Below are 18,216 nucleotides of genomic sequence, written 5' to 3'. Positions count from 1 at the left end.
GCCATCATTTCAATTTGTGAGGGAGGAAAAAAAACTGAGTGAGAACAGGGAACACAAACCATCTGAACGTGTCTCTCTCGGCACAGGGTTTACAGCTTACTTCCAGCGAGAAAATGGAATATTTCTGCCTTAATTGCGGCACCTATGCATAGCCGAGAGGTGTATTCCCTTCACGTATGGCTGTAAAGCTAGATGCAGCTTACCCAGGTTAAAACAGGCAGATGGTGACCATTACGCCTTCCCCCTTTACTCTGATAATGTGCTCGGGCAGAGAAAGTGCTTACGCATTTTTGAGGAGATTAAGGGGCCTTTTCAACGCAACATTTTGCTGGCAAGACGGGTTGGCTGGCAGACGCTTGAGAAAATCTAATTAAGACAGGTAGGCATGAGAACAACAGCTAAACACCACAAATCATACCCACTCAAATCGGCCAACTTGATCGCACTGTGTGCTGAAGGCCTCTTGTACCACAACAATTCCTACTCACATTCAGCAATCAGACCAGTAAACAATGAAAGCTTTCTGACTCGTTTCAGCAGTGACAGAAGAGCCTACTCTGTCGACTGCCAGCCTTGACCGCACACAGCTCCTTCTTGTCCCACGGGCATGAATGGCTGATATACTGGCCTTGTAAGCCTGATTTTTCACATTCATATTTTTCTTTTCTTTCTTTTGCCAGAGAGGGCTAGTCGAAGTGGCCAGTGGAACAATCTGCCTGGATCAAAGGCTGACCTCCTGACACAGACTCACCACTGAGATGGATGCCCCTTGCGCGAAACATTATGTTGAGGGGGGGGGGGGGGGGGGCTATCTGGTTGAGTGGCCATTTCTATTTTAAAAAGTCCTGGCGGGGCCCCTCTGCCCGCTCCGGTTCCCGTTCCCATCCCGCTGGAGGCCCAGTTAAATTGGCACAGTTTTCCCCCCACGCCTCGCGACCACAGCTTCTGCCTAAGTGTTTCCACTTCGCTTCACCCTTCCTCGTGGCCTTACAGTACAGTAGCAAACAAAACACCAGGGAGGCGGTGGAGAGTGGGCTCGGGGGAGGATGGCGGGGGGGGGGGGGGGAGGTTGGACAGAGATGAGAAGCAGCCTTTTTACCTCAGACCTGACACAAAGAACTGGAGCGAAAGATTAAAAAGGCAAAAACATTGAGCTTTTCCTTTCTTCCTTCCTTCAAAAGATGGGCATCAGTCCTCTCCATAAGATGCCTGAGCATGAGTTGGAGGAAGAGGAAGAGGAAGAGGAGGAGGAAGAGGAGGAGGTTGAGGAGGCAGAGGCCTGCGACATGAAAACCGGCTGAGTTCATTGCGAGAGGCGGTGTAACAGACTCTGTATGAACATTCCTTTGTCCTCCCGTGCGTTTCTCAGTAGCAAAACATCTCTCTCGCCTTTCGACAGCCGGCTCTTTATTTGTGAGGCTCTCAACGGATATGCCCGCTCGAGGGGTGGGGAAAAAAAAGTTGGAGCGCAGAGCTCTTTCCTGCAAGGGTCTCAGGAGGTGTTTCGACTTCCCCAAGCACATTCTTCACACAGAAATAGACTGGAGGACTGAGAGCCACAGAGAGAGAGAGAGAGAGAGAGAGAGAGAGAGAGAGAGAGAGAGAGAGGGAGACAGACAGACAGACAGACAGTCATAGAGGGAGAGAGAGCGAGAGCGAGCGAGAGAGAGAGAGAGAGAGAGAGAGAGACAGTCATAGAGGGAGAGAGAACGAGAGCGAGAGAGGGAGAGAGAGAGAGAGGGAGAGAGAACGAGAGCAAGAGAGTGAGAGAGAGCGAGAGAGAGCGCAGAATTCCAAATTTATCCCAGAGATGAAACCCAATCAGGAAAGCAGAAATTCCACTGATGTTGTTATTAGCCACAAAGGCTGCTAGCCTAGATGTGATGAAGGATGTTTTCCATGGCAACACTGGGGTCTGTTGCTACAGACTTGGAGAAAAACAGAAGCTGTGACTGCCTCTTGTTCCTGGTAATGTTTAAGCCTGGCAATGCTTTGGACACAGTCTGCACCTCGTGTTGATGTACTGGTCAGAAATCCTCTCCTTACCACTAAGTCCTGGATGGCAACTACATTGTTGTAGCATAGTCTGGTTCTATGGTTCACACACACACACACACACACACACACACACACACACACACACACACACACACACACACACACACACACACACACACACACACACACACACACACACACACACACACACACGCACAAATATATATATATATATATATACACACGGACAAACAACCACAAAAATATACGCACCCACTTTTAGAGACACAAATAAAGATAAGCACATACTGAAACAGGTAGACACGTACACACATACAGATAGGCTTCAAGTAAACCTAGTAGCCTACACTTCAAGTCAACAAAATACACACAACCAAAATGTTGCATGCAGCCATCGTCCTCCCAGTACAAAGGTTTGTGTTCATCAAATGCTTTTCTTTGCACCCAGCATAACTGTAGGCCTCAGCTTCACTTCAGTGCCAAGATAAACTGGTCAAATAAACAAAATGGAGGTTATTTTTAGGAGCCACTTGGCCTCAATTCCCTACTTTCTGGTATATTTCTGAAACAAAGCATTCATGAATCGTGAGCACTCTCACAGAGGTTATAATTAAGGCCTGAATCAAAACCCCCCCCAAAAACGTACTATGGAGCTCGAGTGCCTGGAAAGCTTGAGTCAGAATAATAAATAATCTGGAAACCTCAACCAAACCCAAAAGGAAAGAGCCTCAGCGATGAGCTGTAGAGCGAGGACAATGAATGACTCACTGAGTGACTCCAACAGCAGTAATCTGTACGAGTCGACCGCTCAAGGGCTTTCAAGTTCAGTGATCGAATGCCTTTACCTCACACGTACTATTCTTAAATGCCACTTTTGTCGATAACACAACATCTTATTGCAATGTGAAACATTCAATCACTTTTGATGCAACTTCGCACAAATAGAGAATAGTTTAGCAATCAAATCGAACAGCCTGGTTATTCCAATTTTTCGACTGTCATGGTGTCTCTTGCGTAACTTGTGCAGAAAATGAAATGTCTATCAAATGCACTCGAGCAAAACAAATCAAGCTGGTTTTCGAAAAGGTCTGACAATTGCAATGGCAGGCCAACAAGGGCATTGTTCTTATCAAAAGACAACGCAAAGGAGGAACAGACAGGAAGTCAGTCAAACAACAAAGGATGAGAAATCCTGTTTATTTGGCCATGCTCTGTGATGAATCCGTTCCTCCTGAGACTCCAGCTTAAGAAAACAAACAGGTTGATTTTCAGCAATAACGGTCAAATGTGTCACAGTTTTTCTGTGAACTTCAGTGACGCCACGATTTCCTCTGAACAGAATCAGATGTTGCATTTCAGTGAGCCATGCATGACTTAACCATGACCAATAAATCAACACACCCATCTCATTTTACTGACATTTTAGTTAATCAATCCCTTCTTGTGCCACCCTTTCTCTTCCACTGTTTACGAAAACCAAGACATATCAGTGGTTGTAAGCCTCTGATGTGTGTGTGTGTGTGTGTGTGTGTGTGTGTGTGTGTGTGTGTGTGTGTGTGTGTGTGTGGAGGGGGAGGGTGTGTGTGTGTGTGTGTGTGTGTGTGTGTGGAGGGGGGAGGGTGTGCCTCTGAGTGCAGCTGAGACTTGAGGCTATGACTGAGTGCCGATTCACAGGATGCCCAGAGGGCCCAGAACAACTCTCAAAGACATAAAACGAGGAATGGGATGGCCAACCTTGCCCACTGATTAAATACGAGTCATTGAGTCGCAGTCCTGGCTGAGGTTCCAGCAGCTCGACTCCCACCCATATCTGAGGGACGCGGTCGAGCTCTGCCCCCGACTGAAGTATCGATATGAAAGGCAGAGATGAAGGCTTAAGATCATTGGGGTTGTTGGCTCATTAAACGCTAGATCTTAAATGAATGTTAAAAGATGCGTCAGCTTCTGAGTTGGCTAATTTGGGGGGAAAGTTAAAAAGTTATCAAAGCAGTCATCGACTGCCATCAACAGACATTAAAACAAGCAAAATTCACTAACATGCCATTACTCAAATGTCTGAATGTGCGTGTTGCCCTTTCGGAGTGTTGCCTTTGCAATTATATTTGCAGTGTTTAAGTAGCGCCGCACTGCTAATCAAGCTACCATTTGGGGTGAATCATATTGGAAGCATAAAGCCCTGTTTGATTATGTAATGACAGAGAATGGGGGCATGGGACCACCGCACACACACACACACACACACACTCCACACTGCATTTCATGAGGTGAAAGATATGCACAGAACAGCAGGTTACCAGAAGGTGCTCCTCCTACGCAGTGGGCACACACACACACACACAGCTTACTGCCATTCCAGCTTGTTCTGTTCATTTGGTTAGAGTAGGCTGGTCCTCTGACAACTAGATAATGCCAGACAGTTCAGCTTGTCATAGCACATAAAGCAAAAACAATCTCCATGAGGCGCTGTGGTATTTCAGTGCGCTGTGGCGAGACCTAATCTTTCTAACATTTCACAATGTTAAAGCACACCCCCCCCCCTCCCCAATTGGCATTAGTGCTCTCTGATGTGGCTGGTGCCACAGCTTGATGTGCCTTTAGTTTAGCAGTGGCAAAGCAGCTTGACATTTATCACGACGCGTTCATGAAAGGGAACCTCGGAGGAGGTGAGGATTTCTAATAAAAGACGCAAAGCAAACAACAAAAGCCCAGGATAGAATACAGCAAATCCTTTCCCTCTCCAGGAAAATGAGAACGATTTATATGGCGGGATTTCAAGAGACTTTCACAAACTCTGTATAATTTCAGGAAGATTTCTGACAAGTTCAAGAAAGGAATGAGTGTATGTTGAGGGAGAGTGTGTGTGTGTTGGGGGGGGGGGGGGGGGAGAGTAGTACAGAAGACTGCTGTACAATACTGCAGTCTTTCAAGCCTCATGTCGATCAACACAAAAACCCTTTTGTGCTTCATTCAGTATGCAACTCATTTGAATGGAGGACCTATTCCATTTGGAGAGAAAATCCGCTTCACATGGCTTCACATATTGTGAAAACTGGCATAAAACAATTACTCTCCAGTTCAGATGAATTAGATAAATCATAATCATAAGTCTGGCAATAGAGGGGTGAGGTTTTGAGGGCATATAAAACTCAAGCACCCTTACCCCAAGGTAAATACTACCTACAAACAGGACCTTGGAGTTGGGCTTAAACGCAGCAGGTCTATAAGCAGCAGGCCCCTCTTTGTGCCCCTTCCTGAAGGCATCGATTTCCCCCTTATTTTAGAACAGTGGCACTGCAGCAGTTGCATCATCCTCATCATCCTCATCCTCAATAGCTCATAGGATACTCAGTGTAGCAGTCGATACGAGCCGTGTGCTGTGACACGCCCACTTTGAGCCACTCGCTCTCCAGAGGGCATAGTTCAGAAATAGGGGTTAGGTTAAATGGAAAAAGTCCCACACACACACACAGACACACACACACACACACACACACACACACACACACACACACACACTGTACCTGTGAAGAGTTTGGTGATGGCCTTGTTCTGGCGCCGGGCGGAGCAGACGAGGAGCAGCCAGGGCGGCAGGAACTCGTGGTGGCTGGCCAGGAGCTCGGCGATGGTCCTGGGACTCCCCGAGGGGGACCGCTGCTCGCCCTCCCCCAGCTGGCTGCCCTCGTCGATGGAGTCCACCAGCAGGAAGAGAGCCTGCGGAGGAGGCTTGGCACTCAGCAAGGGCAGGAGCACACACCTGAGGGAGAGAAATAAAGAGAGAGAGAGAGAGAGAGAGAGAGAAAGAGAGAGAGAGAGAGAGAGAGAGAGAGACAGAGAGAGAGAGAGAGAGTTAATTAGATTAGTATTAATTAACCTGCATCTCCATACCAGCATGCCCGTATCCATTTACCTCTGTGCTTGGTCATTTAGCCATTCTTTTATGGGACAACAGTTTTGTATACATATCAAAAAAAAAACATTCTTTCCTACCACACAGAAAAACAAAACCAGACTTTGATTATTGCCACTTTCAAATGACCTCACCCTTATGTTCCTTGCCAATATTCATGTCCGCCTAATATTCTAACGTAATGTAACCTAGATGCTTAGCAACAGCCTGGGGGAGAACAGAGCAGCAGTAATTGAATGAACATTGCACTCGGCATCAGCGGGCGTGTTTAGCTGACAGTGAACCACACCAACCCACTTCAGAGCTGTCCCCCTAACGGTCCTTAAATCTGGAGGGTTTATGTGACATATCAACTCACAAATCACTTAAGTATGCCAGACAACGGAAGCGGAACAGGACAGCCGCTGGATCTAGGGCAGCTCATTGGCCCACTGTGTGTGCTCCTCATGTGAAGCCTATGGTTCACTGCCCCGTCTTTCTTGTTCGGTTCGTGTTTGTTCTGGCAGGACTTCAGTCCTTGTCTTCGGGGGCCTCAGCGTCTCTCTCTCTCTCTCTCTCTCTTTCTCTGTCTTTCTCTCAGGATGCCAGTCCTAGCATTCAGACATATTTTGCAGTTTGTGAATTCCCGCGACCACAACTGAGGTTTGCGCGTGTTCCCGCCGATTCCCCGAATTAGACACGGTTACGAGGGTACGGATTTAGATCATCGGCATGCCTCTTAAATACAGCCCAACGTCTCGCCCCCAAAACCCACCTCCACATATCTCAATTTCTGTCAATAAAAGGGGAAGATCTGACAGGGAGAGAAAGAGAGACACAGAGAGAGAGAGAGAGAGAGAGAGAGAGAGAGAGAGAGAGAGAGTTTTAGTGTTTGGATGGAAAGACAGGCCATTTGATTGACAGCTATCTCATTCTGAGAGATTCCAAGCAGGCCAGACAGAATTCCCAGGCATTTAGTAGATTGGGGAGAAAGTGGGTGAGATGGGAGAGAGAGAGAGAGAGAGAGAGAGAGAGGATTCACCGCAACACAATATACAGTCAAGACCTTAAAGGCCTTCTCTTTTCTCTCTATTTCCAGTTTGTTGAAGTGGATGTCCCTATGACACGTGCCCCACCACACAGCTCATGAGTTATGGGAAGGCCATTAGCGATTAGCATTAGCTTGATGCCTATATGTGTGTGGGCCTATAAACATTGTTTACAGCGGCTGCAAGTCTCTTAACACTGCCAGCAGGGTGATCCTAAATTACCCACGTTACCAAGAAGATTGAGCTTAACCTCCACAAATTCTCAATGAGCACACCCATTTACTGCTGCACTGTTTCGAACCAGTGTGATTAAGGTAGTACTTAGCTCATTCACCAACAGCCCTGCTGGCTGGATGGCTGGCTCTCACACACACACACACACACACACACACACACACACACACACACACACACACACACACACACACACACACACACACACACACACACACACACACACACACACACACACACACACACACACACACACTTAAAAAAAAAAAAAAAAAAACACACACACAAACAAAACCAAATGAGGAACGAAGGAACTCTTCTTCTAAAAACAAATTAGACAGAAATGTTCTCAAGTTGGGGTTGAAGCAGGTTTTGGAGGGAGCTGAGATGAGGGAAGAAGGGTTGATCAGGGTAAGGGTGCTTTGGACGGTGCTGGAGATGTAACGCATTTCGCTACCGGTGACTGCAGATATAAATTGTTTGGAAGTTCTTTCATAAAACAGACCGTCGTTGTGATACAATAAACGTGCAGCGACGGTGAGTTGTGGACGGATTTATTTTCATTGATACCACACACACACACACACACACCTCACGCACAACCCCCACACATTTCTGAAAGGATGTAGCCTACTCGTGCCACCCCTAGATGCCACTGGCAGATCGTTCCAGAAAAGGCCTTGGGGTCTGGGCGACGCGGCTGCGTTTGGCCCTCATTCCCCACATGACAGGTGCCAATGATGGCACAGAGGGCTAGTGACAGCTAGGAAGTGCGACCTCCCGTCTGAAGACCAACTGTATAGCTGCTCCAGCAAACGTGTGATAGAGGACACAGCGAGGGCAAATTACAATTGCGGCGGGTGGAATAGGGCTGCTGGGGGCAGGGGGGGCAAGGGGGGCAAGGTTTGCCTGCCACCCTCACCATCTGCCGCAGAGTGGTCCCAATCTTTAGCAGCCGAACGGGATCGTGTGAAACGCACTTCGCAGAGAAGGTTAGTGAAGACGTCTACCACTCGACAGGCGAGCGCCGGGCAACGTGCCCACGTTTAACAAATTCGCTGAGCTGGATTTATTGAGCGGGCACCAGGCCTGAAATCTTCCCATCATGCAACAGCATAGCAAGGCCCTGGCGGCCATCCAGCACACATGTCCAGCAATGACACGGCTCTGTAACTGGGGGGGGGGGGGGGGCAGAGCACCAGGTGAGGGGAAAGGCTGTGGAGGACATTAGAAAAAAAAAAAGAAAAAAAAGAAAAACACAATACAGACCAATCTGCCACACATATTAGCATAACGGAGAGGGATTTACCACTACCTGCACAGAAGCCAAAACACTATTCCTAAAAAAAAACAGAGGACTGGATCCAAAGGCTTGATAAAACCATGGGACCAAAATGACACCATTATGGTAATCAGAATAATACAGGTATTGTTGGCTATGAGCTTACATGCATGTTCAAAAGTATGCAAGTACTCAGTGCAAACCAAAAAGAAGGCAAGTTGTATATCAGATAAAAAAAAAAAATAAAAAAAAAGACTGCCTTGGTGCCATGTCAGCTTTGAAGAGCAGTACAAATGTTTCAAGCGAAGCGGACGATGAAGCATCGGGAGAGATGTTGCTTTCAGGCATCTAACAGAAACCACTGCACCACAAAGACAGCAGAAAGAAAACACTGAGAGAGTTCAGACGCCGTGTTGAAAAAGTCCACAAGCCCCTGCAAGTTTAGAGCCTTTCTGACATTGCAGTTTATCAAGATCTCTCCTCGCAACATAACTGTACGGCCAACATTTCAAATCTCTTTAGGGTCTGTGCTCTCCTTCTTTCTCTCCATCCCTCTGTACCTCTCTCTCTCTCTCTCTCTCTTCTTCTCTCTGTACCTCTCTCTCTCTCTGTCTCTCACTTCATCTCTCTGTACTTCTCGCTCTCTCTCAGTCTCTCTCTCTCTCTCTCTTCATCTCTCTGTACCTCTCTCTCTCTTCATCTCTCTGTACCTCTCTCTCTCTCTCTCTCTCTCTCCATCCCTCTGTACCTCTCTCTCTCTTCATCTCTCTGTACCTCTCTCTCTCTCTCTCTCTCTCTCTCTCTCTCTCTCTCTCTCTCTCTCTCTCTCTCTCTCTCTCTCTCTCTCTCTCTCTCTCTCTACCCTCTCTCTCTCTCTCAGTCTCTCACTTCATCTCTCTGTACTTCTCGCTCTCTCTCAGTCTCTCTCTTCATCTCTCTGTACCTCTCTCTCTCAGTCTCTCACTTCATCTCTCTGTACCTCTCTCTCTCAGTCTCTCACTTCATCTCTCTGTACCTCTCGCTCTCTCTGTCTCTCTCTTCATCTCTCTCTCTCAAGTCTCTCTCTTAGTCTCTCTCTTCATCTCTCTGTACCTCTCTCTCTCTCTGCCTCTCTCTTCATCTCTCTGTACCTCTCTCTCTCTCTGTCTCTCTCTTCATCTCCCTGTACCTCTCTCTCTCTCTCTCTCTCTCTCTCTCAGTCTCTCTCTTCATCTCTCTGTACCTCTCTCTCTCTCTCTCAGTCTCTCTCTTCATCTCTCTGTACCTCTCTCTCTCTCTCTCTCTCTCTCTCTCTCAGTCTCTCTCTCTCTCTCTCTCTCAGAGGGCAGTAACAGCAGGGTGAAATAGATGGTCTGTGTAGTCTGTGTCTTATGACTTGACTAGTGATGGAACAACACCGTAGAGGGCGCTTTGGAAATCAACCATTTCCTCAATTTAATTAATGTGAGCCCGTTGTAATGGCGAGACTCGGAGAAAAGAAAGCTTTTTATTCATGAGTAATGGATTTAATTATAGCTTCCCCCCACCCCCCAACCCGCATATTTAAACTTTAACAATTCACTCATTCCAGAGAGTAGGCATCTGGGGGACATGCTGGAGAAATGGACTCAAGAGTTCCAGGCCAACCCAAAGATTGGAGCCATTATGAGAACAACAGGAAGTTGTTGTTGAGTGATGGCGTACAGCTAGAGAGGCCGCCCTGAGGGAACTGCAAACCAACCTCCCGTCGTGGGCACCGGGACTCGCTCGCTGATATCTACCACCTACACACACACCCCCACACACACACACACACACACACACACACACACACACACACACACACACACACACACACACACACACACACACCCCTCCCCTCGCTTCTCAGAGCTCACTCGCTCGGTGATATCTGCCACCTACACACACACACACACACACACACACACACACCTCCCCTCGCTTCTCAGAGCTCACTCTCTCGCTGATCTCCACCACCTTTTGTGAATTACCAAAACTCTTCTGTCAATGCATCATACCGCTCTGAAATACCAACACAGACACAGACACAGACACAGACACAGACACAGACACACACACACACACACACACACACACACACACACACACACACACACACACACCTCCCCTCGCTTCTCAGAGCTCACTCTCTCGCTGATCTCCACCACCTTTTGTGAATTACCAAAACTCTTCTGTCAATGCATCATACCGCTCTGAAATACCAACACAGACACACACGCACACACACACACACACAGACACACACACAGACACACACACAGACACACACAGACACACACACACGCACAGCACACACACACACGCACGCACACACACACACAGACACACACAGACAGACACAGACACAGCGAGGAGAACAACAGGAGCCTTGCACACTAATGAAAACTACTACTACAGAAATGGATGCCTGAGCCATGGGGGGTCAGTTGTGTCTTTCTGCCTATCAAAACCAGACCATTCCACAAGACATCCAGCACTGTTCAGAATACTTTCCTCTGCACTTCATTCATCACAGTAGTACCATCCAGCCCGTCTCTTCTATACTATATATCTATACTTTTTTGTCTTAAGACCGCTGCTGTACAACAAGGACATTGGAGTGGTAATGTCCAGCCCCATGGTGACCAGTACAGACCGGACTCCGCATCCACATATGTGTGTGAGAGAAGCTGAGAAAAACAAAAGTATTAGTTCAGCCCACACATTCACTCACTCTCTCTTTCCTTCTCACTTTCTCTCCCGCTCTCGGGGGCCCGGGCTCCTGCCAATGCAAACCGACGTGGACGAGGCTGGCTCCACACTGCTGAGTCATCGTTGCAGCCACCGTCTCCCTCTCTCTCTCTCGTCACAGTAGTCGCACTGGTCCTAACAGCAGCAGCAGCAGCCTTTGAAATGTGGACTAATCTGCTGCATCTTCTGCAGCCCTGCACCCAGGAAAGGAGGCCTGGCACTTTTCATCCTCCATTAGTGTCCTCACCCTAGTCAGTCTGTCTCTCTCTCTCTCTCTCTCTCTCTCTCTCTCTCTCTCTCTCTCTCTCTCTCTCTCTCTCTCTCTCTCTCTCTCTCTCTCTCTCTCTCTCTCTCTCTCTCTCTCTCTCTCTCTCTCTCTCTCTCTCTCTCTCTCTCTCTCTCTCTCTCTCTCTCTCTCCCCCCATCTCTCTCTCTCATTCTCTCTCTCGCCTCAACTCAGGCAAAGAAAAAGGGAGGGAGAGAGGGATAGAGAGAGAGAAACACTTACTGTGCTCATTCTTTCTTTCCCCCAATGGGTTCTGCCTTGTCTTCCTCCACTGTCTCATCGCTCTCTTGTTCCATTAGAAAGACCCAGACCACTGATCAGCACACACGTATATCCCATGTGGGGAACCATGCGAGTGGGAGGAATGGTGGAAAGAAAGGCAAGAGAGAGTGGAGGAGGAGAGAGAGAGAGAGAGAGAGAGAGAGAAAGAGGAGGAGGAAGAGGAGAGAGAGAGAGAGAGAGTGGAGGAGGAAAACACTGTTTTGTGGGAAAACTTGCTAAAGTAGTGAGGAGATTTTTCATGTATTCACGATTTCCATTCCGTGAGTGTTTAGCAGGAGGTGTTTTCAAGACGGAGAGAACGAGGGCTGAGAGAAAGAGAGAGAGAGAGAGAAAGAGAGAGAGAGAACGAGGGCTGAGAGAGAGAGAGAAAGAGAGAGAACTAGGGCTGAGAGAGAGAGAGAGAGAGAGAGAGCAGAGGCATTGAGCATTCTCCAGATGCCAGACACATTCTTTCTCTGGACCTCTGATCACAGTGATGGTTAATTAGGTTACGCCCATCGCTCGCCATAAAGCTGCTGTGAATGTTAATCCACTTGTGAGGCCTTTTTTGCTTCGGTCTCCCTTTTTTTTTTACTTTAACAGAGGGAAGGCCTCTCTTATTCAGACAGCTTTTTAACAAAAGCTAGCCAGCTACTTCAACAGCTTAAGCAGAAGTTCATTATCGATTTGGCCCGCATGGCTGAGTTGCGCCGATGCCATCTGACAGCTTCAGTTCGATGGGACAGAAGACGACAAAGGCCTAACCTACACACAGTTAATTAGAAGCAGAATTAAACATAGAAATCTTCAAAGCAGCCTGACACCCCAAAGTACAAATGGCAGACGTTGCAATTACGTGCCAATAACAGCCCACATATCCAGTAGCATTATGGCTACATTCTGAGGGAATAGAAATGGGGCTGAAAGCTTACCACTTTTTAGTTTCCAAAAAGTACTTCAGCCCCCTCTCCACCCCACTCACACACAGAAAACAAAACACCCCACAAAAATGAAAGACAGAGAGACAGAAACCTCATACAAACACACACATACACACCTAAGCCTAATGCAACCTGCTTTCTCAGCAAAAAGCCTTGGTCTCATGCTGGCCAGACTGAGCACATGACCTGCTCTGCTCTGCTCTGCTCACCTCCCCCCACCTGTTTGCCCTCGTGCCTTTGTCTGTCTGAAAGGTAAAGAGGTGGAGTGGAGCAGAGCAGGCTAGGCTGTGTATGATAGCTTCAATATGACAAGGCCAAATTAATGTTAGCCCACTATCGAAACAGTCAAAACAATTTCTGAGCAATGTCATGTGCCGCCGCCCCCCACCACACACACACACACACACACACACACAGACACAGACACACACAGACACACACAGACACAGACACACACACACACACAGACAGACAGACAGAGAGAGAGAGAGAGACACACAAAAGAAGCTGAAAGTTGTTTTAGTTTCTGACACAGGAAAATACAAAGAAGGAAAAAAGGAAATAGATTCAAGGCCTCATGCAATATGTAGGCAACAGCCTTGTCGGTTTTATCCAAATAGGAAAAAAAAAAAAAAAAGAAAAGAGTGCTCTGTTGTATAGCCAACCAGAAAAGGCCATGGGACTGTTGAAAAGACGTTAAAAGGAGAATAGCACATCAGCTGGTGACACAGGGGGACACAAAGGGGAAAGGGTGAGGACCCACCACATATAAAAGTGACAAAGGGCCCGTGCTTAGCCAGGGTTAACGAACGTCCAAACGGCCTATTGCCTACAACAAACATGCTTGTTTGCATATTGCTCTACAAAGGAATTCAGCCCACATGCACTGCATTGCAGGCAAAGTTTGAGAAAGGGTCAAGGATATAGTATCGCCGGCTACATTTTCACCAAAAAAAACAGAACATTGCCATTTAGGTTTATCCAATCGCATTCCTGCAGGAATTCACCAAATAAATTGGACATTTACGCAGTTAAGCCTACAGCCACACTGAGTTTTGTAATGACGAGACCAAAACATTCTCGGTTCACGTCAGCAAAGTTTTTTTTGGACCGCGACCCCCAGCTGCAGATGAGCGGATAAAATCATCGTGCAAACTGGAGACACAAAAAAAAAAGAAATCAAAAGAAGAAGAAGAAGAAGAAGAAGAAGAAGAAGAAGAAATGCTCCGGTTTACAAAATAGAGCCTCCTCCTCCTCCTCCTCCTCCACAACAGCAGCAGCAGCCGGACACATTTGTTGTCCTCCGAGCAGAAGCATGAACAGAACTCGACACGTTGGCATCAATTCAGATCTCCTGCATTCCATCTCTGAGGCTTGATAGCATCTGCAGCACCACAGGGCTTCTGTATGTGTGCCCTCCGGCACCAGCGAGAGGCTTCACGTGTGAGAAGGAGGCGATAAAAGTGCTCGGGAAAAGTGCAGATTTCTCCTCCCCAGAGCAACAAAGAGACAATGATCTTGATGCGATAGCCTCGGCCCGGGCCGTCTGCTGTCTAGAACGCTCCTCCGCTGAGGTCCTTGCCATCAGCCTCTAGAGATAACCTGTTTGGCAAAGCCGGGCTGTTGGACTGGTTTGTAAAAACAAGCTGTTTGTTGATTTACACGTGCACAGACGGAGTCCTAGACCTTTCTCCCTCTCTCTCTCTCCCTCTCTCCCTCCCTCTCTGCAGTTACCACAGAGACCCTTATCTACAGGTTTCACACACTGCTTTCCACACACGCAGTGAGCCACCATTATTTCTGATTGGCGGTGAGAGTGATTTCCTCCAAAAAGACTTTCATGGGCTGAGGTGTGAAGACACTGAAATAAATCAATAACTCTGTTGACCGTTTAGAAATGATTTACCTTACTGAACGTTTGACCTACTTTCGCCTGCCTGAGTGTGTGTGAGTGTGTGTGTGTGTGAGTGTGTGATGTTGAAATGGCGCATTAAGCGTCAGCAGATGGCCAGACAGAGGCCCGTGTGTTCAGCACTGCATTCCTGCCTCCCAGTGCAGCAGACCCGACTGCCCCTGACTCAGGCCCCAAACAAGTCATGCAAGCAACCACACACACACACACACACACACACACACACACACACACACACACACACACACACACACACACACACACACACACACACACACACACACACACACACACACACACACACACACACACACACACACACACACACACACACACACACACACACACGTGTACCCGCCACCCCAGAGAAAGCGAAAAGCCCTTTAAAGCTCTACCCCACAAAAGAATATATATATTTGTTCACACTCAACTTCCAGCTTTGATCATGCTATGCAGGATGTTGATTCCCCCACGAGGGTAGAGCTACTCTGTGCGTCTCAGTCTGACTGTCTGTCTGTCGGTCGGTCTATGCAGAGGAGGGAGATTAAAAAAAAAGACAAAAACAAAACACCTGAATCTCAACGCCACTCAAAATAACTGACCTTTCTCTTCCCAGAGACCCACTGGGGAGAGTTCCCAGCATGTCACACAGCAGGAAAACATCAACAAAAAATTCCAGCCCTGCAGGGGTATGAGTGAAGGAGGGGAAGTATGTGTATGTGTGTGTGTGTGTGTGTGTGTGTGTGAGTGTGTGTGTGTGTGAGTGTGTGTGTGTGTGTGTAAGTGTGTGTGTGTGTAAGTGTGTGTGTGTGTGTAAGTGTGTGTGTGTGTAAGTGTGTGTGTGTGTGTAAGTGTGTGTGTGTGTGTGTGTGTGAGTGTTTGTGTGTGTGAGTGTGTGTGTGTGAGTGTTTGTGTGTGTGAGTGTGTGTGTGTGTGTGTGTGTACTCTGGGGTAGTGTAAACAACACAGAGGTGGGTTGAGGGTGTTTACTCCTGGCCTAAAGGTTTGGCACACTATCACCTACCTCTTGAACGCCTCAGTGGGGTTGCGCTCGCACTCCCCCGGCTGCAGGGCGCTCTGCACTGCAGGGTCGCGCACCTTCTCCTCGTAGCCCGGGACCAGGCCGCCGCGGCAGATCTGGGCCACCACGCCGCGGATGAAGCCGCTGACGCACAGGGTGTCCGAGTCGTCCGCCCGGCAGAAGTGGTAGGCCAGGCTCTGCTGGTGGAGCCCCCGGTGGAGGCCCTGGGCGGAGCTGGGCCACAGCAGCTCCGTGCACAGGGCCGTCTTGCCGCTGCCCGGCCCCCCCACCAGCAGTACCCCCCAGGACGCCCCCTTCCCCGAGCCAGCTGCAGCGCCGCTGATGGTGCCGCTTGGGTTGGGGGGGCCACCGGCGGGGGGGACAGCCTGCTTGCTGGGAGTGCTGGTCACATTACCGAGGCCGTTAGTCTTTTCCTGGAGGCAATGCTGGATCTTGTGGAAGACCCACTCCCTGCAGTAAAAGCGCTTCCCCTGCAGCAAACTGGTTTGTGCCATTGTGAGATAGCTACTGCTGTTCAGGCTATTCCTCATAGGGGTCGTTTTGCCCTCCACATGTCTAACCCCGGGGAAGCCAGCTGCAAGCACAGGTATCCATTTCGTTGGCTCCACATGTGTCTTCCAAGTCGACTGCCGCTGTCCTTAGTGTTCTGAATACGAGTGAGTGTTGTGGTTGTTGCAGCCTTTCCTACGGAATCAAACGAGGCTGCACAGAAACTCAGTCGATGCTGGAGCTGGTGCTGGATTTTCGCAGCAGCAAGGAGTCACTGTTGGGGCTTAAACCCTGGATTTTCCACCAACTTTTTCCATGGCTCTTTCCGTGGCTCTACTGCGATCTCGGTGTGTATCCAAGTTTGTGTCTTTGACATAGCGCACGACATAACAGGAAAACTCGCTCTTAGAGCATCCCTGCATAAATCGTCCCTTTAAATCGCGTGGGCTAAACTGGACCAGCCCCGGAGGTCCGTGATTTGTTTCCGTTGATGCGTCGCAGCTGTATGCAAGAGTGGCGATATTGTTTCCATTACATTAACTGATGAAAGTCTGCCAACGTTGCGTCCATCTCTCCAATAACATGGCCCATTGTATGTCTTTCCTGAAACAGAATATAAACCCAATGTCAAAAACAACACAGGCTACATTTTCCGAGCCTAACATGTGGACAGTGATCTGTCCTCGCAATAGCTTACGCCGATCTTTCAACCATCTAACTTAACCTATCTATCCAACCGTCTGCGCTTTTCTAAATGGCATCAAACTGTTTCCCCTAAACAGCATTTAGTCCTTGGCAGTAGTTAGCATAGTTTTTTTTCGATCCTCTGATCCCCTTTCCTTCCTTAGTGGATCTCCATCGCAAACAGTCCCCATCCGACCAGTGCGGAGCAAAGGCAAACCTCCAAATGCGATGACCCCTTCCTCCGCCTACAGGGTCATTGGTGCCCTCCACTTCTCCAAGCCATACTGAATGAATGTATCGAATAACTAAAAACCACTGCAGCAAAACAGCTTACAAAACTGCAAAGTGCTGGCAGCTTTCAAAAACACGTGTTGTGTTGTCACTTATGACCAAACGTTTAAAAATTACCGAATAAATTCCTGCTCGGTCTCAGAAAAGCGACAGCGAAAGAAAACAAACGACAAAAGAGGCAAGAGTTTTTTTCTAAAACCATTAGGACTATTTGACCGGGAAACCTTAGAGGTAGACTGGGCATAACCTAACGTTAGCCCCCATCCATGCTCCATAGGGATAATGTTAAATGCGTCCAAGACTACACTGTTACCTATCAGATTATCAAAAGAAAAAAAATGCCACGATCTTTACATGACAAAAAACCTCACCCCCTTTCAGACAGGGTCGAGGCTTTCATCGTATTTGGACAAAACATCATCCAAGAGGTTGCTAATGACTCAAACAACAGAGATAGCCTACCTTGTCGGTAATAATAGACGACAGTGCTTATAACTTCAGTCAAATACGGAACGCTGGAGGTTTTTTTTCAAGCTGTTGTGTGGATCAAATGTCTAATAGCCTACACAGCTTCTAACCTCCTGCCGGTGGACTAGTCCTTTTCGATGCTTCAGACCTTTGTCTCTTCAATCCGTGTAGACCACATAGAAAGCAATCGTTGATTTGCTAATATCTAGTTATTCCCAAAACTGATCTCCTTTTTACATTTTCTCTCCGTTAAGCCGTGTCTTTGCATTTCTTTCTTTCAGCGGGAGCTCCTCCTGCCATCCAACGCAGCCCGACACTCAAAGCTTCTCTCCGCCTCCAAACATTCTGAAATGTTGCATTTGCATACAGAGCACACTCCCGCAATACCTCACGGGAGTTGAAGTCTTACGACAGACGCCATTATCACTCATTTTGATTGCAGAGTTTTCGCTGTTTATAACTGTTTATAATTCGTTTTTCTATCACGCTTCAAATGTGTTTTCATGATCTTGGTTTTAGCAGAAAAATAGTACTCTACTGTTCTTATCTAGTAGGTTATAATTCTGAACTTCATTTAGAGAACTTCTCCTGGAGACAAGCTCGAGTTATAGGGTGCTTATG

General features: G+C 47.9%; 1 protein-coding gene across 1 annotated transcript in view; it reads right to left on the bottom strand.

The window, feature by feature from the left end:
* Positions 1-17,951, bottom strand: part of LOC105906550 (ankyrin repeat domain 50) — a 35,189-nt gene extending 17,238 nt beyond the window's left edge. The window contains exons 1-3 of the mRNA XM_031586939.1: positions 17,590-17,951; positions 15,646-16,755; positions 5,541-5,773 (exon numbers count right to left, since the gene is read on the bottom strand). Coding sequence (XP_031442799.1) covers positions 5,541-5,773; positions 15,646-16,193 — 781 coding nt within the window. The 5' untranslated portion in view covers positions 16,194-16,755; positions 17,590-17,951. The remainder of the gene's footprint in view (positions 1-5,540; positions 5,774-15,645; positions 16,756-17,589) is intronic.
* Positions 17,952-18,216: the final 265 nt, after the last annotated feature.

This window comes from Clupea harengus, chromosome 20, assembly GCF_900700415.2.
Source record: "Clupea harengus chromosome 20, Ch_v2.0.2, whole genome shotgun sequence".
In the NCBI taxonomy this organism is placed as follows: Eukaryota; Metazoa; Chordata; class Actinopteri; order Clupeiformes; family Clupeidae; genus Clupea; species Clupea harengus.
The sequence above is the reverse complement of the archived record's forward strand: the minus strand, read 5'-3'. Positions and strand labels throughout refer to the sequence as shown.